Raw genomic sequence first — 24109 nt, forward strand, 5'->3', positions numbered from 1 at the left:
AAGGCCTCATAAACAGATTTGTGGCAGTGTTATTTTATTATTATTATTTTTTTTAATGAAATATAGTATTTATTAATATTTTGAGTTTGATTTGATTTTTTTTTTTTTCAGTTAATTTTTTATTTTTAGATTCCTGGATTAACTTTTTTTCTAAATCTATTTTAATAAACATATATAACTTATTTGCTGCTTGCTTTGCTACTCAGATGCTATCAGACAGCTGTGATTACCATTATTGCTGCAAAAGGCACGTTTCTTCATTTGTATTCAATTCAAAAGTGGTTCCATACTCTGACAAATCTTTTTTTTTTTTTTTGATGTCTTAGCTCCCGAGAGTTGCTATCCAGCCACTGCTGCTGGGACGAATGATCATGCTAACCAATACTCTTGCTAAAGAGCATTTTGTTGACAAAAATTTTATTGGAGAGAAAGATCAGTATTTTTCATCCGTTTCCTGAAGAGAATATTAGGCAAGGCAAGGCAAGGCAAGGCAAGTTTATTTATATAGCACATTTCGTACACAATGGTAATTCAAAGTGCTTTACATAAAAGGACGTAAAATAGTAATGAAGAAAAATAATAACAAGAATAAAACAAGCAATTTTAAAACTTTTAAAATTATTAAAACTGTACTTATTTAAAATGAATTTAAAACAGTTAGAAAATGATTTTACATAAAATAAAATAAAATAAAAAACAGTGAAAATATATATTGCAATCAGTTCGGACATTACACAGTGCTCATTCAATAAATGCACAGCTAAACAGATGAGTTTTAAGTCTAGATTTAAATGTGACTAGTGTTTTAGCACATCTGATCTCTTCTGGAAGCTGATTCTAACTGCGGGCGGCATAGTTACTAAAGGAGGCCTCCCCTTGTTTTGTGTGAACCCTTGGTATTTCTAACTGACTCGATCCTAATGATCTGAGTGCTCTGTTAGGTTTATATTCAGTGAGCATATCTGCAATATATTTCAGTCCTAGGTCATTTAGTGACTTATATACGAGTAAAAGTACTTTAAAATCAATCCTAAATGTAACTGGAAGCCAGTGTAAGGACCTGAGGACTGGTGTGATATGCTCAGATTTTCTGGTTCTAGTCAGAATCCTAGCAGCAGCGTTCTGGATGAGGTGAGGAGCCCATTACAATAGTCCACCCTGCTGGTGATGAAGGCATGAACAAGTTTCTCCAAGTCTTGGCTGGAAACAAAAGATCTAATTCTTGCAATGTTTTTTAAATGATAGTATGCTGATTTAGTTACTGCTTTGACATGACTATTGAAACTAAGGTCTGTCTCCAGAATCACACCAAGATTCCTGACTTGATTTTTAGTTGTTTGACCCCTAGAGTTAAGGTATGCATTCACCTTGAACACTTCATCTTTGTTTCCAAATGCAATGACTTCAGTTTTTTCCTTGTTTAACTGAAGAAAGTTCTGGCACATCCAACTATTAATTTCATCAATGCATTGGCAGAGGGAGTCAATTGGGCTGTAGTCATTTGGAGATAAGGCTAGGTAAATCTGGGTATCATCAGCATAGCTGTGATAGGCAATTTGGTTCTTTCTCATTATTTGACTTAGGGGAAGCATATACAGGCTAAACAAGAGCGGTGCAAGAATTGACCCTTGTGGGACTCCGCATGTCATGGACGTCCACTTAGACTTATGCTCTCCTAGACTCACATAATAACCTCTCCCTTCTAAGTATGACCTGAACCATTTGAGTACCATCCCAGAAAGCCCGACCCAGTTTTCCAGTCTCTCTAGTAGTATGTTATGATCGACAGTGTCAAACGCAGCACTGAGATCTAGCAATACCAACACCGATATTTTGCCAGAGTCACAATTTAAGATCATTAATATCATTTATTATCTCAATGAGTGCTGTCTCTGTGCTGTGATGCGGTCGAAAACCAGATTGAAAGTTGTCCAGGTATCCATTTGAGTTTAAGTATTTGTTCAGCTGATTAAAAACGACCTTTTCTATAATTTTACCTATAAAAGGAAGATTAGATATTGGTCTATAATTGCTCAAAATGGTGTTATCAAGATTGCTCTTTTTCAGGAGGGGCTTAACAACTGCATTTTTTAAGGAGTTTGGAAATGTCCCAGAAAGAAGTGAGGCGTTCACCACTACTAAAAGATCTGCTTCTAAGCAGTTAAGCACATTTTTTAAAAGATGTGGGAAGTGTGTCAAGATAGCAAGTTGACGATTTTAGGTGCTGCACTATGTCTTCCAGAATTTTGCTATCAATTGCTTCAAAAATCGACATAGTATCTTTTTGATATTGTGGCCTAATCTGTCTGACCTCTGCATTACTTGAGGATGTGCTAATCGCCTTCCTGATATTGATGATCTTCTCAGAAAAGAAGGATGCAAACTCATTGCATTTGCTGTCTGATAGCATTTCACTGGGAATCTGACTTGGGGGGTTTGTCAGTCTCTCAACAGTGGCAAAAAGAGTACGAGTGTTATTTAAGTTACTGTTTATAAGGCTTGAGAACAAATTCTGTCTAGCTGTGGCTAGTTTCACATTAAAAGCATGAAGGCTGTCTTTGTAGATGCTATAGTGAATTTCAAGTTTTGTCTTCCGCCACATCCGCTCTGCTTTTCTGCATTGTCTTTTCATAGTCTGAACTGCTGCTGCTGTCTTCTCCAAACTGATTTCTGTCTGTTTGTTTTCTTACTGATTATTATTGGAGCAATATCATCAATAACATTCTTAACTTTTGAGTTGAATGAATCAAGGAGAGTATCAACAGAGTCTGCAGAAATGCTTGGTGTTAAAGATATAGCCTCCATAAATAGTACACTTGTGTTCTCGTTAATGCATCTCCTTCTGACAGAGACCGATCTAGATTCAGTTGTAGAAGACATCAAAATATCAAAGAAAATACAGAAGTGATCAGATAGTGCTATGTCCTTAATAACAATGGATGAAATGTTTAGACCCCTACTGATGATTAAGTCTAGAGTGTGTCCACCTTTGTGTGTGGGTCCATGCACATGCTGAGTCAAGTCAAAAGTGTTTAGAACCATTATCATTTATTTTGTAGTTTTGTTTTCTGAATTATCTATGTGAAAATAGCAATAGCAAAACAGTCAAACTCTGAGGAAATCATTGATAACATTTCTGTGACCTCTTCAACAAAGGCTGGAGAGTATTTTGGAGGCCTGTAAATAATAATAAACAGAATGCGTGGAGCACCTTTCAGCACAATCCCTAGATATTCAAAAGACAAGTACTGACCAAATGACACTTGCTTGCATTGATAGACATCTTTAAATATAGCAGCTACACCCCCACCTCTCTTAACAGTCCTGCAAACACTCATGTAAGTGAAGTTAGGAGGGGCTGCTTCATTAAGGACTGTTGCATTGCAGCTGTCTTCTAGCCATGTTTCGTTTAGAAACATAAAATCCAGATTGTTTGTGGTTATAAAGTCATTGATTAGAAATGATTTATTTTTTAGTGAGCGAATGTTTAAAGATGCTAACTTGATGGCTGTGCTTTGTGTCTTTACATCAATTTTAGTTTGATCCATAATAGGCCGCAGATTAGATGAGCTTGCCCTTCGGCTTGAGATGGCCTTAGACTTTCTATCACGTGATAAAACTGAAATAGAGAAAGCTACAGGCACACTGGGTTCCCGCTTGTTCAGTAGGCATTTGTGAATGTTGCTGTTCTTATAGCGGGGACCCGACACATATCACTGAGAGCTGCTATCAGTTGTTTTTGGTTCACCTTCAGCAGATTCAGGCGTTGTGGCAGTGGTCGAAGAGCTCTTGCATGAACAGGGACCACAGGCTTTGGTGGTTTTGGGGCCTGCCGTTTTTTTTGTGATATCTGCGGGCTTGCAGCAAATGAGTGAGAGAGTTTAGTCCCAGCATACACCAATTCCTCCATTTTCTGTGAGAAGCACAGAAGTGGAGATGCTGGAGAAAGTGATAATGTGTCTGGTGAGATGGGCTGTGTCTCTGGTGTTTCCGGTGGCTGTGATATGTTGTCCTGGCTTCCCTGGCTGTTTTCCAGAAAGTAATCCCTGGGTGCTGAATCTTGTAGCTGTTTTGATACATCACAGTCAGTCTGTGAGGAGGTCTGTGGGCAGGGCTCAGTCGGGATAGTGTCCATGAGCAGTGCTTGTTTTGGCTGTGTGGTGTTATCAGTGTCCTTGTGGGATATGTCAACCACATGATGACTCGGACCCGGTGGACCCGGTGTGTGTGTGCTGAATGGATTGACACACTCTGCTGAAGGATGACGGAGGGAAAAGTAGATATTGTCCTTAAACACTCTAGCACCAAGTTTGTTTGGGTGGAGGCCATCCGGTTTAAACAATTGTCTATGGCCCCAGAAAAGATTGAAGTTGTCAATGAAATTCACTCCTTTTATATTACAAGATCTTTGTAGCCATGTGTTCAGCCCAAGCAACTGTGAAAACATATTTGTTCCCCTTGCTGGGAGTGGTCCACTGATGAATGACTGAACTTTGAGTCTTCGAAGTGTTTCAAAGAGTTCACTGAAGTCCTTCTTAAGGAGTTCTGACTGCTCTTTCCGAATATCATTCTTCCCCACATGGATGATGATTCGATTTGCAGTCTTGTGCTTCATCAGAATGTTCTGAAGTTCCTTGTTCACATCAGAGACCGTTGCTTGAGGAAGGCAGCATGTTGTTGTAATCCTGCTACGGATGTTTCTGATAACAGAGTCACCCACTATCAGAGTCCTTGGCTCGGCTGCGCTCTGAGCTGAAAGCCGCTGTCTGCTCGTCCTTGAGCGCCTGTTAGTAGCGATGTTAGCTGCTGGCTGATCGGATCCATGTTTAAATACATTTGGGGATTCCTCACCCAAATCTGTTCTTAAGATGTATAGGGGGTGGTTGAATGCCAGTATTCACAAGCCTTGTCATAGTCGAATCTTGGGTAGAGGAAGCTACGGCAGCAATACGAGAAACTCGTGACAATCTGATGTCTCGTGTTCCTTTGGGTCTCGCTCCCTGTTTGTGCCATCGATTAGTGTGGCGATCAGTTTCGGCTTGTTCCTCTACACTTGGTATAAACTGTTGAGATTCATAAGATACATGGGACTCACCGGCTGTATGCTGAGAAGGTCCATGACGACGATCTGCTAAGTGTTCCGTCTGTTTTGGAATTCCAGCAAGTAACTTTGTTTCAAGAATCACAATCCTTTGTAGAAGTTTGCAGCAGTTCATGCAACAAGTAGATCCAAAAGGAGGCATTTTTTCTCTCTTCTGTTTGAATGTAGGCAGTTGTTTTCCCCTCTCTGGAATGTAAGCTGCTGGCAGTGGGAGGCGAAGTTTTCTTTTTTAGTATTATTCCAGTCCCAAAGAGTTTTTAGTTTTAGCGTTTGTGCCAAAAAATCTGTTGTTTGAGCACTGTGCTGATCTGCTGATGTAGAAATCTTAGAAAAATCAGAGAAAAGTACAGAAATAAGAAGCAAAGCGCAGAGCAGTAAGCTAGAACGTCCGAACGGTAGCAAAGCCGGAAGCAGTATACACAATATTAGTGTATTGTGTATACAAATAACTTTTTTCAACATTTAGTAGTACACTACTGTATGATCTAAAAGTTAATCAATAAGTTCTAAGAACCACACGTCAGTTTAGCAATTTAGCATAAACATTACACAGATCTGAAATAAATGCCCTAAGGATCTTATATTTGAAGTCTGAGCACATTTGGCTCTGTGTACATAGCAATAAATTAATTTCATTTCTGCACCGCAGAGGATGGTTTGAATATCTATTTTTTATACTCCTGTTCTGGCAGTATTCATAATTGAAGATAATCTACCATGCATTCTCTTTATTAATTTAATTCCCCAGTGCCTTGACATAAAATGTCGGTTTCCTTGACAAAGTGCAAATGAACACTGAGAGCGAGACAGAAAAAGCAGAATTGTGCGACTAGGAGCCAACGGGGACGTAAATGATCTCGTATGATATAATGGAAGTATATTTCTCATTTAATGACAAAGTAAACATTCGTCCGTCTCTTTATTGTCTCCGATCAGTCTGTAAACACAAGCGGAGACGAAGGGGTCAGGAAATGTGCGAGATGAGCGAACAGAAAAGCTTAGTCGAGGGAATCATTCTGTCCAGACTCAATCTGATGAGATCCTCCTCTGTGTCTCTGAAAGCATTAGGTTAGACAATGATTGCATTCTGAATCCTATTAAGTTTATATAATCGGGAAAAGAAAGGATTATTACTCCCTATCAGTGTTTTGCTCCTTTTTCCTTTTGTGTGCCTGTAAAATCTCGAAATTCACTAGATTTTCACTTGAATTACTGTGTCATGACTTCATCTTGACGGCTTTGTCATTTGATTGCACCATGTGACTCTCAAATGGAGGTTGAGAAGCGAATGGAGAAAAATCTGACGTGTCTACTCCATTAGAAGAGAAAAAGGAAAAGAGTCTTAGAACTGTGTTTCTTTGGCAATTTCCCATTTGAAGGCAGTAATGAAGTCATCGTGTTTGCTTTTAGTGCTGGATGTTGCACTTGTTTGGTCGTTTCTTTCGTGCTGCAGTTCATTTAGATTTTTTCAGTATTGTGCTTGTGTTGATATAGGCCATGTATCTTTTGTTGCACAGTGTTGCAAGTTTTTACAAAGTCTTAGAGGAGTTTGTCATCCAGTTTGCTGAAATTTTCTCACCCTCAGGCCGTTTAAGATGTAGATGTGTTTGTTTTTTCATCTGAACAGATTTGGAGTAATTCAGCATTACATCACTTGCTCACTATCTGGATCTGCAGTGAATGGGTGCCGTCAGAACATCACAATAATGCACAAGTAATTCACAATACTCCAGTCCATCTGCTGTATTAACATCTTGTAAAGCATAAAGCTGTGTGGTTGTAAGAAACCAACGTATTTTAAGTCGTCACCTTTTCAATGCAGTCTCACAGTAATAAACAGGAAAATAACATAATCAATGATGTAAAATAAAAATACTGGTTATTAATCATGAAAATCATTTTAAAAAGTTCAATTCAGCTATAAACAGAATGCAAAAATATCGTTATTCAGTTGAAGTCACTTCAGTGTTGATTCAGTTTTGTTCAATAACTGTCGATGTTGCAAAATTCACCCAATTATGAAACAAACTTGATTCAGCTATAAAGCTACTCTACAAAACACAATGGCTGCGTCCGAAAGCCTAGGCAGCTGACTTGCTGATTTTGGATGCCGTCTTTATTTTTTAGCTCAACCGTCATGGGATGGAGTGCACAGGATTATGGGATATCAAAGGGAAGCGAAGGATACATCTATGCTGCCTTCAAAATTCGTTTAGAAGAAGGTACCTCTGGAGACAAGAAGTGAAGCAAAATTTGGATTCGGACGTTCCTTGATGCCTTCCTGCCTTGGAATGCTGCCTCCGAAGGCAAATTTTAAAGTGTAATTTATTCCTGTGGTCAAAGCTGAATATTCAGCATCATTACTCCAGTCTTCAGTGTCACATGATCCTTCAGAAATTATTCTGATATGCTGATTTGCTGCTCAAGAAACCTTTCTTATTATCAATGTTGAAACAGATGTGCCGCTTCATATTTTTGTTGAAACTGTGATGCATTTTTTCTGGATTCTTTGATGAATGGAAAGAACAACATTTGTTTGAAATATAAATCTTTTGTAACTTCATACATATCTATACGGTCACTTTTGATCACTTTAATGCATCCTTGCCTTAAATTAAGGTATTAATAAAAATTTTAACATTTTAATATTAACGTTATTAACATTCTCTCACAACAGTTACAATTGGTACTATAATTAACAGTATACTTTCAGTACTGTCTCCCTCTCTCGCGCTCTCTCTGTGTGTTTACTGATGGTGTTCTCTTTGTCTTTGCAGACACACCTGAGTATACTCCAAAGATCTCATTAGTCTGTGATGAGCATCATCATCCAGCACAGACCCAAGGTACGGCAATATCTCAAAAGATTCCGTTTTATATCTTTACACCCTTGTGCCTGTCAAAAAGATACATCAGTTAGCTCATTTATTGCAGACTGTGTACAGCTGGGTTGTGTTTCTGTTCCCTTTTGTATTAACAGAACTTGTCTCGACCATTAAATTTTTTCCCTTTGTTGCACATGAATGTGAGAGTTTTAGAGGACAGTAAATGTGGATGATGTTAGCTGCCTGTAGAAAATACTTGTTATATTTTTATGAATTACTTGTTTAATAATTTGGGCTGTTAGTTGACATGAATTATATTTTGCACATTTAATTATGTTTGTTCATAAAAATATATATTATGCGTGTGTGTGTTTGTGTGTGTATATATATATATATAAGATATGGAAGATATGGAATAAGTTTATCTAAAAAAATATTATCTATTTGTGAGTAGGACTGATGTGCTTGAGAAAAAAAAAGAAAATTTCCTTGTCAAAGGGTTTGAAAAGCGAAACACGTCACAAATGATATAGTTATGCAGGAAAGATTGAATGATCATTGCAGATTTTGAAAGAGACACAACTTGGTTGCTGCATCTTTGAAAACCAAATGAAAATCAAGTATCATTACTCCTAACAGGTCATTTTACTTGCAGGTCCCCGATCACCCTGTGTTTTCTTAAAGTGCTCCCCGAGCTGTGTAATTGGAGTGTCCCTGCCTGCGCTAAGAGAAATGTTAAAATAACATTGAGAAAATTACCCCACCAAAATCGTCTGAGCTCTTCAGAGTCCTGCAATTTCCTGTAAATTTGACTGCTGTTGCGGAACAGTTTGATCATTTGAAGCTCATTTCAATTCTAAATTTCAATATCTTCCTTGGGAGGCTGATGTCATGCGATTGGGCCACTTGTTGCTTTTGTTTTGTGCAAGATTAAGTCCCCTGCTGAAAAAAAGTGAACATTTTGATAATAATCAAGAAATAGCTTCTCCCTCGTCTTTTTAAGATGCTGAGAGAGCGTGCATAATTTTTGTAGTACTTGTGAACTCATAATTATTCATTTTTCTCATTTCACATTCATTTGCATCCCTAAAAACTGCTGTTTTTCGACACCTTATTTCCACCCTCTCTCTGTATGATTAAGACATCTCCGGCAGGGTCGTGGTGGCATCACCCCCCGGAGACTCTCGCACAGCAGGGGTCATAACATGCCATCTCACGCAAGCCATTGAGCCTAATGCGTGAGACAGAACTCTGCACAGACCGTCGCTCAGGAACGCTCCTCGTACTGTTTAAGGTCCATTAGGGACTTTGCTTTAGCATAAACACCATCTGAACAGATAGGGAACTACAGAGGCTTCCAGCCAAGCATCCAAGTGCCAAGCTCTTTACAGGGGAATGCCGCTTTCATACGCAGATGGTGACACGGTGTAGCGTGTTGGTGTGATTCAGTGTGTGGAATTTAAAAATGACCATAGCAATGATTAAGAGACAGTATAAATGTTTATTTATGCATTGTTCTTTTAAATTTTAAAGTGAAATTTTTGTTGATTAATGTAGTTAGTGTAGTTTTATTAGTGCATATTGTTGTAAAGAAACTATATACCTATAAATACATTTAAATTATAAATGTAAAAAAATCATGTGTGTGTGTGTGTGTGTGTGTGTGTGTGTGTGTATATATATATATATATATATATATATATATATATATATATAATTAGATCTCTCTCTCTCTCTCTCTCTCTCTCTATATATATATATATATATCAATCTAAATTAATTATTTATATATATATATATATATATAATTATAGATAATTAAAATAGAAAATATATAATTAATTTATATTTTAGATAAATGTATTTTATTCTTTATACATTATTATAAAAAAAAATCTTTATTTTTATCAAATGTATTTATTACAAAATTGTTTATTAAAAAAATGTTTATTTATTTTAATCACATTATTATTATTATTATTATTATTATTATTATTATTTATGTGCACTCATGAATCATTCAAAAATGAAAAGATCAGGAACATATTTTAAAGGGATTATTAACTTCAAAATGTAAATCCTGTCGTTATTTACTTATTTATTTTTTCATTCCCCAGAATTTTTTTTTTTTGAGGGGGTTGAACTGATGTAAATATAATGACAAAATAGTGTTTGTTTCTTTCGGGTGGACTGTTGCTTTCTGAAAGCAGGTTCCACATTGAGTTCATGTAGTTTTTATGAGCAGGTGTGTAACGGGTCAGATTGAGAGTACACACTGAAGCATAAGGACAGCGCTGATGGATGGCTCGACTCAGAAGTGCTCCAAGGAGAACGTTCTCGTTTCCTCTCCAAATGTCACAGCGCACAGCAACTTCAGAGACCGTGTCACCTGTACTGTCATTGATCGGCTAAGCCGGCCACTTCATCTCCTGTTTTATGGATGAGTGAGTGAAAGATCGCGGCCTTGGTGGAACACAGTATCCCTGGATCTGTGCCTTCAAACCGTGAACCTGAGCTGGAGCTGCGGGTAAGGGTTACGCCGAGTGCACACTTAGTGAGTCTGCTTGTTTTCGGAGTGTTTAAGCATGCTTCAGAAAGGATTTGCCCTGTTTGTGTGCTCTCAGTCCTTCATTAATTCAGCCAGCATGTAATCTTATTAACTGAAGTGGCTCACAGTGAGGCATTTCAACCGGCTGTGACATATCATGACATTTGAACCAGACGTGGACTGCCTTTTGGCATTTGTGCATTTCCATAATAACATAATCAGGCTCTTCAAATCTGCTGAATGAATTCAGTCTCATACCGTATGTGCAGGAGAACTGGAAAACTTTCCAGACATCAAATAAACGATCTAACCTGTCATAACAATCTAAATAAGAGGCAAACTTCGGCCCATCAGTGCCTCCTGAGAGCGAGACAGGCAGAGCTCCTTTTTTTGCTGCCCATTGACAGGTAACATCTCCGAAGGCCCTGGTGCCCTCTTACTCTGCCAGTCAATCTGTCTTGCTTTTGCACTCTTTCGTCCCGTCACTCAAGCACCCGCTATATTTAACCTGTCAGAATACAAGATAATATTTGGAATTTGTGCTTAAATTCAACCAACTGCCACTCAAGACTGTAAGCTGTTGACTTGACTTGGGATTAAAGTCGTTTGCTGGTTTATCTCAGCGTGTGGTGGTTAAGCCGGTTTTTGGTGTCCTGGGTTCAACTTTGCTCACCACTTAAGAGTTAATCATTAAAATGCATGCATTTTCAATTAAACTGTGTTTTGCTGTTGTACTTTATACTCAAAGAATGTTAGTATTCTAGGGGCCGGTTGATGTAAGTATTGTAGGGGACGTCATCAACTTTGATTAGTTTTATTTTGTTCAGAAAGGTCCATTAGTATCATATTAATATATTAATGACTTCAAAACTGATGGACACAGAGTAAAACACATAAAACTTGTGATTTCTTAAGGTCTTAACTCTTTAGTCTTTGAAAACCCATAGTATTTTGTTCTAATATGTAATGATAATAATTATTATTATTATATTTGCAGAAATATATATTCGGCTTTATGCTTTTGAATAATACATTTGATGATGATGTTGATGACGATGATGATGATTATTATTGATTTTACAATTGTTTTTGTATTTTTATAATCATTACATGCATTCATTTTACACTATTGTTATATAAGAATAATACTTTTACATGTCTTTTTATTTATTTATTTATTCAATTATGTTTTTTAGAATAATAATTTTACATAACATCAACAGTATTAATATTCATTTTACATCATTTTTATATAAAATACAAAATACAATTTTACATAATATTTGTTTCTCATATTATTATGAAATGTTTTAGTCAATAATAATGATAATAATAATATATTTTGTGCTTTTGAATAAGTACTTGAGCATATAGATTTCCCTTTTTTTATCTTCATCAGCTTTGGGGCTCATGGCATGATTATTATAGGTGGTTTTCACAGCTGCAGAAAAATAGAAATTGAAACGGATGCCCATTACTATAAAAATCTATAACTATGTGTATGAAGATTAATATCAGTGTTGTTCCTACAAATGAGATTTAGTTCATTTTATTTATATGCAAAGTAGAAATTAAAATGTCATCCATATGATTGCTGGTTGGTCCGCCAAAATACATTTTCATTAATTCACAAAAAAAAAAAAAGCATTATTTTGAATTATTGTGCAGTCTATTACGAAACGCAGCCTAGCGTACACAGTACACCATTTCATAATTTTGGGCTCTTCATTTTTCATTATATAACAGAAAATATGCTGTTTATCATGAACGAAAATATAAAAATGATTAAATGTAAATGTGGACGATGTGGCTTGTATTACCTGTCCTGTAGCATGACCAAGAGCTTGGCTGTGAATAATTGCATGAATGAGGCGAGAAAGCGCCTCCAAAACACACAGTGGAAAGATCAGACCGTAATGCAGTCCCAATGAGACCAAAATTCCTGTAACACTCCCGACACGTTTGTTGGAATCACAATTCATCTGCTTTTAAATACTACATGTGTATTTTGATGGGCGCCCAGCCTGTTTGCTTATCTTGGGTTCCTGTCGACCCTGCTACTGTAAATGATCCCAGAACAGACATGTTTGGGATGCAGTGCGGTGCCGTAGTGCTGATGAAGTGTTTTATGGGACGTTAAGGAGATATGGTGTGGTGCGCTGAAGGGCTTCACAGAAAAACCCCATGACATTTAAAGTATGACAGAAGGTTGAGAGGTTAGCCTTCGTGTTTGTTTTGATGGCTCTTGTTAGCGTTTTTCACCCCAGCACGACGTCCATTAGCCGGGTTTACGGTGCCATTAAAGGGATTCCAGGGAGATTTATAGAGAGCGACTACATGTGCTGAACAGATGCGGAGCGCTCTATAGGTGGAGAAATGTTGGAGGATCTATATCTGACCTTGTGCTGTTTCTACGGATGTCGCTTCTTTTAAAGGTGTACAGAACTGAGAAACACATGGATTGATGTTAAGTCCAAATTGACCCCATTTAGTTTGCTAATGCTAATGCATTAGTGCATGCTATTCCAAATAAGAAAAACTGTCGTCTTTATCTTTCATCAATAACTTTTTTTTTAATTTTCCTTTTCAGCCCCTCTGTATAGCATGTCACCTAGGAGTGCTATCCTATTGGACAGTACTGGGTAGATTACTTACAAATTGTAGTCTATTACTGATTACAGATTACACAACAAAATTATAGTTAGTTATGTAATCTGGATAACACATAATAGGTTATGTAGTCTGACTACTTTTTGATTACTTCTAGACTAACTCGTTTATCACATAGACTTGAATGGCATTATTGTGTACCATACTGTAAAGAACAAAAAAACTAAGGGTTTCCCCACACTGTATATAATTGGAAGGTTCATTAAAAAGACTTGACTGCTATCGTGTGAATAATATGTAATCCATAACAGAGTAACTGTAATCTGATTATGTAATCTAATTAGAAATCCTTGATTTCTGGAATCTGATTAGATGAAATGAGTCACTCAGCAGCACTGCTGTGGTCTTTCACAACGACTACTCGCATTCATGTCTGGATCCAATCTAGTGGGAAACTTTAAACAATCCTAGTTATTCCTTATGGAAGTTTTATAGTGCATTTTTCCCACAACATTTCTAGAGAACTCTAAATGTAACATCATATAGGCCCCATTAGTGTTTAGTTCTTCAAGATGGTGAATAATAGATGAACATGTTGCTCAATCAAAGTTAAGTAGTTTGTGCTATTTTGTATTAAACAGTTGTTTTAGAAGCATTTTGCAAATAATATAAAGTACTGGCTGGGAATTTTACATAAGCAATTGCAATATAACACATAGTTTACATTGAACGTTGCTGGAACTTGAATGTTTCCAAACAAATTTTACCTCTTAGTAGAAAATTTACCACATGTGACATCTGTTTCTGAACCTACATGCATTCATGTAGTTGCATATTAGATTTCAAAGCAGCATATTAGAATGATTTATGAAGGATCATGTTACACTGGAGAATGATGCTGAAAATTCAACTTTAGATCACAGGAATAAATTGCATTTTACAATATATTAAAATAGAAAACAGTTGTAATTATTTCACAATATTAGCTATTGTTTTTACTCTTTTATCAAATAAATGCAGCCTTTGTGAGCATAAAAACTTTTTTTTAAATGGTACTGAGCCCAAACATTTGAAGTGTAGTGTATATGGGTTTTTCCTAATTTTCCTAATAATAAATTTTTATGGCTCATAAATATTCTTATTTGATATACTAGTGTGAACAAAAAAATCAGCATCTACGGTTTCTTAGCACAATTCAGACCTCATCTCTGTATGAGTCATCATATTTCTCCTGGCATCTGTATCACACATTAGCAGAAGAGCAGTCCACAGATGTCACATGTCGAAGCGTAACTTCTCTGTATGTATCATCGTTCTCTTCCTATGGGATGTTTTAAGCTTGACCTTATTTAATCTGATGATGTGGGCCTCAGTAGATCTTCAGGCCTTCCCATAAAAGCCATTAGAGGAATTGCTGCGCTTTTATAAAAATCTGCCCTTTGAGTACAGCATTATGGAGTTGGGACATGCAGGCCGCCCACTCCGAACCGACCCCTGGTTTCAGACAATCAAGCTTCATCTCGTTAAGATACGCGATTGTTGACCTTCAGCTGAGGCACAGAGTTTATGAGATTTCCTTTAACCTGATTCTGTGTTTTTATTAGCTCTGTGTTGATGTCAATCGCCTTGTCTCTCCTCAGGTCTGTAATACAGATGCACCGGCTATCAGTCAATGTAACAGACTGAATAGAAAATGTAGAAAAGGAGCTGGTAGGGTGAAGGCACACCTAATAATGCAGTCCAAAGGACTGATTGGGTGTTGTGTTTGTGTGTGTGTGTGTGTGTGTGTGTTGTGAGTGAGAAGGTAGCAGACTGACAGAATCATAAATTATTTTCAGAATGAAATTCTAGTGAACTGCATACTGTGGACTGCATACTAATTTCATGTGAACTAGTAAGCAGCAATAAAATGTTTGGCATAAAGTTGATACTTTGATATATATGTGACACTGGAGCAAAAAACCTTAAAGGGTTGGTTCAGCAAAAAATGAAAATGATGTTATTAATAACTCACCCTCATGTCGTTCCTAACCAGTGAGACCTCCGTTTATCTTCGCAACACAGTTTAAGATATTTTAGATTTAGTCCGAGAGCTCTCAGTCCCTCCATTGAAACTGTGTGTACGGTATACTGTCCATGTCCAGAAAGGTAAGAAAAACATCATCAAAGTAGTCCATGTGACGTCAGAGGGTCAGTTAGAATTTTTGAAGCATCGAAAATACATTTTGGTCCAAAAATAGCAAAAACTATGACTTTATTCAGCATTGTCTTCTCTTCCGTGTCTGTTATAAGACAGTTCAAAACAAAGCAGTTTGTCATATCCGGTTCGCGAACGAATCATTCGATGTAACCGGATCTTTTTGAGCCAGTTCACCAAATCGAACTGAATCGTTTTAAACGGTTTGCATCTCTAATACGCATTAATCCACAAATGACTTAAGCTGTTAACTTTTTTAATGTGGCTGACACTCCCTCTGAGTTCAAACAAACCAATATCCTGGAGTAATCATTTACTCAAACAGTACACTGACTGAACTGCTGTGAAGAGAGAACTGAAGATGAACACCGAGCCGAGCCAGATAACGAACAACAGACTGACTCGTTCACAAGTCAAGAACCGTTTCTGTCAGACGTGTCCGATTCAAGAACCGAGGAGCTGATGATACTGCGCATGTGTAATTCAGCATGAAACAGACTGACACACAGAGCGTCTGAACCGAACTGATTCTTTTGGTGAATGATTCTGAACTGATTCTGTGCTAGTGTTATTAGCGCGGGTAAACCGAAGGATTGAATCAAGGGCAACCATCGCCAATGACGTCATTACGTCGAGCGCAAAAGAACCGGTGAACCGTTTTCTTCAACCGGTTTATTGAATCGAACGGTCCGAAAGAATGGTGATCCGAAAACCGATGCAACTGGTTCTTGACTTGTGAACGAGTCATTATCTGCCTCGGCTCAGTGTTCATCTCTCTCTTCACAGCAGTTCAGTCAGTGTACTGTTTGAGTAAATGATTACTCCGGGATATTGTTTTGTTGGAACTCAGAGGGAGTGTCAGCCACATTAAAAAAGTTAACAGCTTAAGTCATTTGTTGATTAATGCGTATTGGAGACGCGAACCGTTTCAAACGATTCAGAAAAGTCTTTCTGGACATGGACAGTATACCGTACACACAGTTTCAATGGAGGGACTGAGAGCTCTCGGACTAAATCTAAAATATCTTTTAGTCTTACTGGTTTGGAAAGACATGAGGGTGAGTTATTAATGACATAATTTTCATTTTTGGGTGAACTAACGCTTTAAGTCTTAAGTTGCTGGGGTATATTTTTAGCAATAGCCATAACTGTTGTATGTAACAACATATTGTAAAAAAAAAAAAAAAAAACATTGTATGGGTCAAAATTATCGATTTTTCTTTTATGACAAACATCATTAGGATGTTAGTAAAGATCATGTTTGTTTTTTTAATTAATATAATTTTTTTTATTATTAGTAAAACAAATAATTTTATTAAAAAAATGTTTAGCTGTTGTGTAATATTTAGTAGAATAGTTAGTTAGTGTATAAAATGTATAAAATACATTTTTTTATGTTTTAGTAAAATAAATAGTTGTATAAAAAATGTATTTACCTTTTTATATAAGTTAAAAAATAGTATAAAATAATATGTGTTTATCTGTTTGATCTTTTTGTGATGATTGCTTGATTAGCTTGATGGCATGATTTTGTGCTTAAGATGTACACTTGTGGTTTTAAGGTAAAATCCTTTGTAGCACTGCTGCAACAGCTATTCAGATTTTTGAGCACCCTGCCATTAGCAGGGCATTTTGAAGGTGTTGTAAGGTTGTTTAATGCTGAAGCATTCATTCTTCATCATTCTGTTGCCCTTTTTTGTAGCTGCTTTTGAAACCAACTCAAAATGATGAATAGTGATTCACAGAATAGTTTGTTTTGAAAAGATTTGTGCGTTCCTAATTGCACTGTTGAACTTACTGTAATATTCGCTCTGTTGTGTAATGCATATTTTCACACATGCAGGAGGGTCACACTGCTATTCCATGAATACAGGGAATGCAAATACTATATTAGGAGACACAAAGTGTGCTGCAAAAATAGTTCAAGTGTCGTGGTAGTATGCCATTCCAAACATACCCGTGGTTTGAATCCCAGGCCTGGCAAGCGAGAACAATCAAACAGGAATGATCCACATTTCTGGCACGTTAACAGCACATATGCCACTTATAACTGCTCTCAAGTCAGGCCTGCAGTCTCAGGACGTTTGCACTATGGCTGACCTTCTGCCCCGAACTCCATGACACTTCCCTCAGTGGAAATATACTAACATAAAAGTGTAATGTGCTTGTGGGGAGAGGATAGATAAAACACCTAGTGTATCGATGGGTGACAGTATCATCTATCAAATCTGAGCCCCAGGTATAACGTGCTGCCGGTTGCCAGAGGAAAACCGAATTCATCTAATGTTTTTATGGTGGAGAGCTCAATAATAAGCTGAAGGGAATTTGCACTGCTTTGTTCATTTAGCTGACACTTTTATCCAGAGTGACTGATGAGGAATGTTACAACACAAGTGCTTGATCCTCAGGAGGCTGCAAAACTGCATATTACATGTAATATATATATTACATTTGTATGTATTTTTATTAAAAGTATGTAATATTATATATAAAGAAATTAAAAATAATAATATTTATATCAATTCTATCTATCTATCTATCTATCTATCTATCTATCTATCTATCTATCTGTCTATCTGTCTGTCTGTCTGTCTGTCTGTGTAAACCTTGCTGACCCCAAACTTTTGTACTGTATGTGTGTGTGTATACAATATATATATATATATATATATATATATATATATATATATATATATATATATATATATATATATATATATATATATATATATATATATATATATATATATATATATATATATATATATAGTTAGATACATAGGTACTGCTTATTATTTGATATATAAATTGGTATAATGTTGGTGTAATGTAAAAGTAACTTGAGAAGTAAATAAATTGTTTGTTTCAATAAACACATGACACTGACTATGGTTGCATTTAAGCGCTAATATCTAATGATAAAAAAAATCCCTTTTTACATAATGTATGCATGGGTGAGGGTGTAAGTGTAATTGCATTAATTTTATCACTTCATTTTTCAGTTAATTAAACATAATGTTTTAAATTCCCAGCATTATGTGCTAGCCCATGTATGTTGCCGTAAGCACATAACAGATGAAGCACATCTGTCCGCAGAACTCTGACGCACTTCAGCTTCAGGAATATCTGCCATTGCCAGCAGCAATTAAGAGAAATGACAACCATCACATCCTCTTCTGCTGACAGAAATATCCAAGACTTGTCCCCAATAGGGGAACGTATTGATTTTAACAACTCAAATAAAACAAAGCACTTTTCAAAAAGGCTACAGAGGGAAAAAAGTGAAAAGAAAAATCCATGAGGGTCAAGAACCTATGAAGGATATAAGGACACAAAGGATTCCTACACGTGAGCATAGATTTCAGCTAAAGGCAAGCGAAGGATTCAATAACAGTTCTATCAGCAGTTGATTATTACAAAAAACAGCTTGTCCTTTTCCTTTAAAAAAGCAAAAATCGCTTAATATTGAAGTAAACTACCATAACACAATCCTAAATGTAAAACCTGTATTTTTATATCGGACATAGCAAATTTAATACGCGATTCCATCACGCTAGCATCATATCAACATATGTAACATTACATCTTATACATTTAAAACGGTTCGAATTTTATGGTATATTATGTAAATCTGTGTACTAGCAAATGTTGGACTGTAAACACAATTAGTTATTTTACTTTGTAATAAAATTATAAAAGTAAATACTGTTGTGATGAGATAATGAGAAAACAAAACATAACTTTTATTTGAAAATAATCCTTTAATGGGTCAATAACTTTATGCTCACTTTTTCACTGGATCTATTAAATATTTAAAAACTATAAAACAAAATGCTAATTATATGGCAATGACCTTAACACCCTTAAATTTATATCGAAAAATCTTGGCCACTTTATGGAAAAAAAGTGGCGGTGGTAACTGTTCTAACATAAAAATGAATTAATTAAAATGCTGAAGATAATTTTTAAATATTTGTATTTTTAATATAAATACATCAAAACAAAATATTTTCTATACATTTGTAGGCCTTAAAAAAGTTTAAAAAGGTATCTGTCCTTAGATAAACTTTAATTAAAATATTTGTTAAATATTTGTTATTTTTAATATCAAAATATCACAAATAAATATTTTATATACATATATAAAATTTAATAGAACAGTGAAAAATTTGGTTTAAATGCTAAAAATATTTGTAATTATTTTTAATTTAAATATAATAAAAATAAATATTATAATATTTAATAATGTAATATCCTTATTTTTGATCTCTCTCTCTCTCTCTATATATGTATATATATATAGATCAAAAATACATTAAGAAGAATAATATTCTGGAATTTTAATAATTTAAACATGTTTTCTATTTAATTTCTATTTATTACTTTATATATTTATTTAGTACATTACTTTAATATCTTTATTTAATATCTAAAGCAATTATTTATTATTACTATAAATGTATTATTTAGCAGAATTTTCAGTATCATTACTACAGTCTTCAGTTTGAAATCATTTTAATATACTGATTTACTGCTCAAGAAACATTACTGATTATCAGTTTTGATGCTGCTTTATATTTTTTGCTGACACTGTGATTTTTTTTAAAGAATTCTTTGATTAATTTAAAGTTCAAAAGAACATAATATATATAGAAATAGAAACCTTTTGTAACATTATAATTATTTTTACTGTCACTTTCAATCAATTGAATTCATCCTTGCAATTAAAAAAAAAATCTTACTGACCCCCAAACTTTTGAGTGATAGTGAGTATATAAAGAAGCCTGTTTTAGTTGTTCTTTATAGTGCTGTGGCCCCTCTCTGCTGCTGGTTTATAGCCCTAGTCAGTCGTTTAATGTGGGTTTGTGAGTGTCAGCTGAGCTGTGAGGTTCTGCACACAGCAGTGGAGGTGTAGGAATCTTTGGACCAGCAATACACACGACTGCATTTTTCCCTTTCCTCCGTTAATGGGGCATGAGGTGAAGCGAGGGCTGTAAAACCCGCCTGCTGGGGTTCAACAGGCGCTACACTTCTCTGTGGTCGTCCACAGACAGATGGGGAAGTCATCACGCGGAGGAGACTTCCCGCAGATCTGCATTCCGACACGGGTGCTGAAAGACCCTCTATCTCTTCAGGACAATGAGACTGGCGTTACTTGCGCTGCTCTGAGGTGCATTAAAACAAACGACGGATGGATCACTCCACATTTACAACCCATGAATTGCTCTTAAAGGTGAAGTGTGTCTTTTATAAAAAGTTTTTTTTTGTTCTTTTATAGGTAAATATGCTGGGATGTGGACCTCAAGTAACCAATGGCTTGAGTTTGATCTCTGTGGAGCCAATGGTAGACTGAGGGGGGGGGGGACTCTGGTTAAATAATTTATTTATACATGAAATTTGGTGAATATTTTTTATTTAGTGCCATGAATGTGCATACAAATTTTAGACACATAGATGTGTTTTAGAACAGTTTATGACGACTTTTGTGTGGAGGTCATATTGACTCCCATCCCTCCCATTGGTTTCCATGCAGTTTGGCAAAACTCCCACATTTGTTGATTGACACTAGCGTTTTACCTTGGACCCGCCCTGAGTGAGCTGTCATCAGTCCACCATTGTTTCACCGCTGGAGCAGATGTAGACAAGAATGACTCCTAAGCAGTGTTGGGGAGTAACTAGTTACATGTAACGGCGTTACGTAATTTAATTACAAAATAAATGTAACAGTAATCAGTTACAGTTACTAAGAAAAAATGAGTAATTAAATTACAGTTACTTATGAAAATTGTAATGATTACAAAGAGGATTACATTTGAATATTTACACACATCCACATACAGCTTATTTGTTTCCCAAATTGCACTAAGACATATGGCCCATAATCTCCGAGACACGGAAAACACATTCGTAGAATCGAGTAATAAAAAATGGAATTCGGCCTATAACGCGGACTGAATATGCCACATTTTGGACGAATAAATCAAAAGTAGGTCAGTACACTTGAATCAAAACCCGATATGGACTGATGTCTGTGCCGCAAAAAGACTGAATATGAATCCTGCACGTTCTGCGTGTCTGTGGAAATCAGGCGCTGACTGGACATCGGGAGAACCGGGACTATTCCCGGTGGCCTGGCAGACGATTTGGCCTTCTACTTTAATATTGTTATTGTATAATTGCAGGCCGAATATACTAAAGCGATTATTTCCGAATCCGCCATTCGATAATTAAATCTCTAATAAATCATGAATCGGTTAGTCGTGACTGGCAATGGTTGGGCTCGCGCGCTCTCTGCGCCTCCGCCGAGCGGTTTGGATCAGACTCCGAGTAATCAATGCGAGAGAGAGAGACCGGAGTGAACTGTGTAAGCGCACAGCTGGAGCAGAGAAGCGACACTTCTGTTCAGGGTTTCAGGTGCAGGTCAGTTTCATCTGTAAATATGCTAATGTAGTTTTGTCTTTGTTTACGTAGTCAAGCAGCAGCAGCACATTGCTCACACTCACTCAAAATACTGTATAAACGACGTCATTATTATCTATTGTAATGTTACAGTAGTAAGTTAGCAGACAAATCATCATATTTTATCATAGGTTTAGGGGGAGCTAGTGGATACAAGAACACAACCCTTAGGAAAATTAATGTAAACTTTGGTATGCCACTAACCGTGGTTTAACTATGGAATTTGTAGTAAAAATAAATACAAGTGGTAATTCATTTGCCAAATAAACAAAATTGCACTTACAAAACATGGTAAAAGTCAAATAAAAATCTTCAGTATTAAAGTCATGAGAGAGATGGATGGATAATGGAAGCGAATGTGCAGTTTAGGAGAGAACTCTTGATTACGTTGCAAGTCCCCCAACCTAAGGATTCAAATCTTTTTGATGTCAGGTCCAAAAAAAAATTGGGTTTTCCATGTTTCAGAATGGGTTGTGGGTGTATGAGTGTGAGATTTCCCAGCCTATTTTTTTCCCAGTCCGCCCCTCATGGAAATTAATCTCTAGAATAGTCACTTCATGAGCATTTTTTACTTATTTTGAGAAACTATCATCATATCATATACAAAGAGACAGCAGTGTTTCAAAAAGACACCAATGTTTCAGGAGTTTAGTACACAAAATAGGACACATGCTTATTAGATAACCGTATTTGAGTTGATGTATATGCTTTTATTTTTTTATTAACTATTTTATTTTTTTCCCCAAACCATTGTTAGATGCAGTTAGATGCCTGTAGTTATGCAAAGATTTGGTTTCAAAAACAGTATCTATAAACTATTTCTTTTGATTTTAAATCTGCTTTGAACTTCAGATCAATCTCTAAGTAAAGTCTGATTGTGTGGTGGATGTGTTCAAATTTGATCATCTTAATTCAAGTGATGAAGGATGGTGAAAGTCTGACAGTATTGAGCACTACGGTAAGGTTAAACCTGCATGGTGTAAAATGGTTGAAGATGATTTACAGTTGCAAATTAACATTCATTAGAAATTTATAAAAGTAATCAAAATGTACTCAAAAGTAATTAGTTACATTACTTTATTAAAGTAATTAAAAAAGTTACACTACTATTACATTTTAAATAGGGTAACTTGTAATCTGTAACCTATTACATTTCCAAAGTAACCTTCCCAACACTGCTCCTAAGTGATTGAGGTGTTCAGTTGTTGAATGTAATAATAAACATAGCAGTCATCATTTACTCCTGACATCTGAGCCCCTGAAGGCGCAGTGGATTACGTTTTTGAAGGGAATGCGCCCCTGATCTACCTAAATGCATCTATGTTTGTGCGAATCATTCATGATTCAGCTTCACCTACAGAAGAAGTGAGTATAAAGATTTTTTTTATGAATCTTTGAATCTGTGCAAAACTATAGTAAAAAAAAAACTAAATAGTAAGCTTAAAGTAAGCTAAAGTAAACAGTCTATCAGAAAATGGCTTGTCACTTCACAGAAGAGAGGGGCGGGGTGAGCAGAGCTCATTAGCATTTAAAGAGGCATGCAACAAAACAGCTTGCTCTGAAAAGAGCTGTTTTGTCAGGGTAAAAAGAGTGTTTTTTTTTACACTACCATTGAGAAATTTTAACCAAATATGTTATAAACTTTTCATTAAGACCCTAAAAAAATCATATAAACTTTTGGAAAATGGGTATCCGATGACCCCTTTAAGAAATGTGAAAGAAAGGTTATTTCAACCGCAAAGTCTTTAAGTTATAAGAAACCAAGGTTTTTATTATCTCTCTCATGTGCTTTTATTCACCTTGCCTTTTGGTCTTTCTATACAGATTCCAAGTGTTTAGGTTTTTTCCAGTTAATGGCGATTCCCGCATTGGCAGACCTTCACTCGATTCATGGCAGGCCAGAGAGGTTGAGGACACTCTGCTGCACGATAATTGGTTCATTGACGAACATTTAAAGAAGGTTAACTTGTTTTCCTGGATATCTTTCAGCATCTGAGACGAGGGCTCTTCTGCAATCCCACACCTCTTGTCGCGTCTTAAATACTTTGTAAAAGCGTTTTTTTTTTTTTTTTCTATTCTCATCTTCCAGTTTCATTTTTCAGGGGCTCATTCAGCCTCCGAGCACCATCTGTGCCAAGCATGAAAAACGGAGGTTTTCATAGCACTTCATTCTATTCAAATGTGAAAGCCAAGCAATCAGCTTGGATGGCATTGACATGTGCGCTCAGAGGCAGGATTTGAGAGGCAAATTTCTCTTCATGATTCCGCCTCCCAGCGAACAGATTGTACATCGAAATTTTGCCGACTGTGTCTTTCGCCGCCTCCTCTGGCGGCCTGCAGCCGATGCCAGTGTCATAAACTGAGATTGA

At 36.2% G+C, this 24109-nt stretch overlaps 1 protein-coding gene across 2 annotated transcripts in view; it reads left to right on the forward strand.

Annotated features, from left to right (window-relative positions):
* The window catches only part of LOC132106483 (kelch-like protein 29), a 251261-nt gene that overhangs the window by 17367 nt on the left and 209785 nt on the right, over positions 1 to 24109 (forward strand). For both annotated transcript variants that reach the window (XM_059512191.1, XM_059512193.1), the window contains exon 2: positions 7879 to 7947. Coding sequence is in view for 1 of the 2 variants with exons in the window: in XM_059512193.1 (XP_059368176.1) it covers positions 7918 to 7947 (30 nt within the window). In the remaining variant the exon portion in view is untranslated. The remainder of the gene's footprint in view (positions 1 to 7878; positions 7948 to 24109) is intronic.

This window comes from Carassius carassius, chromosome 27 (genome assembly GCF_963082965.1).
Source record: "Carassius carassius chromosome 27, fCarCar2.1, whole genome shotgun sequence".
NCBI classification, from domain to species: domain Eukaryota; kingdom Metazoa; phylum Chordata; class Actinopteri; order Cypriniformes; family Cyprinidae; genus Carassius; species Carassius carassius.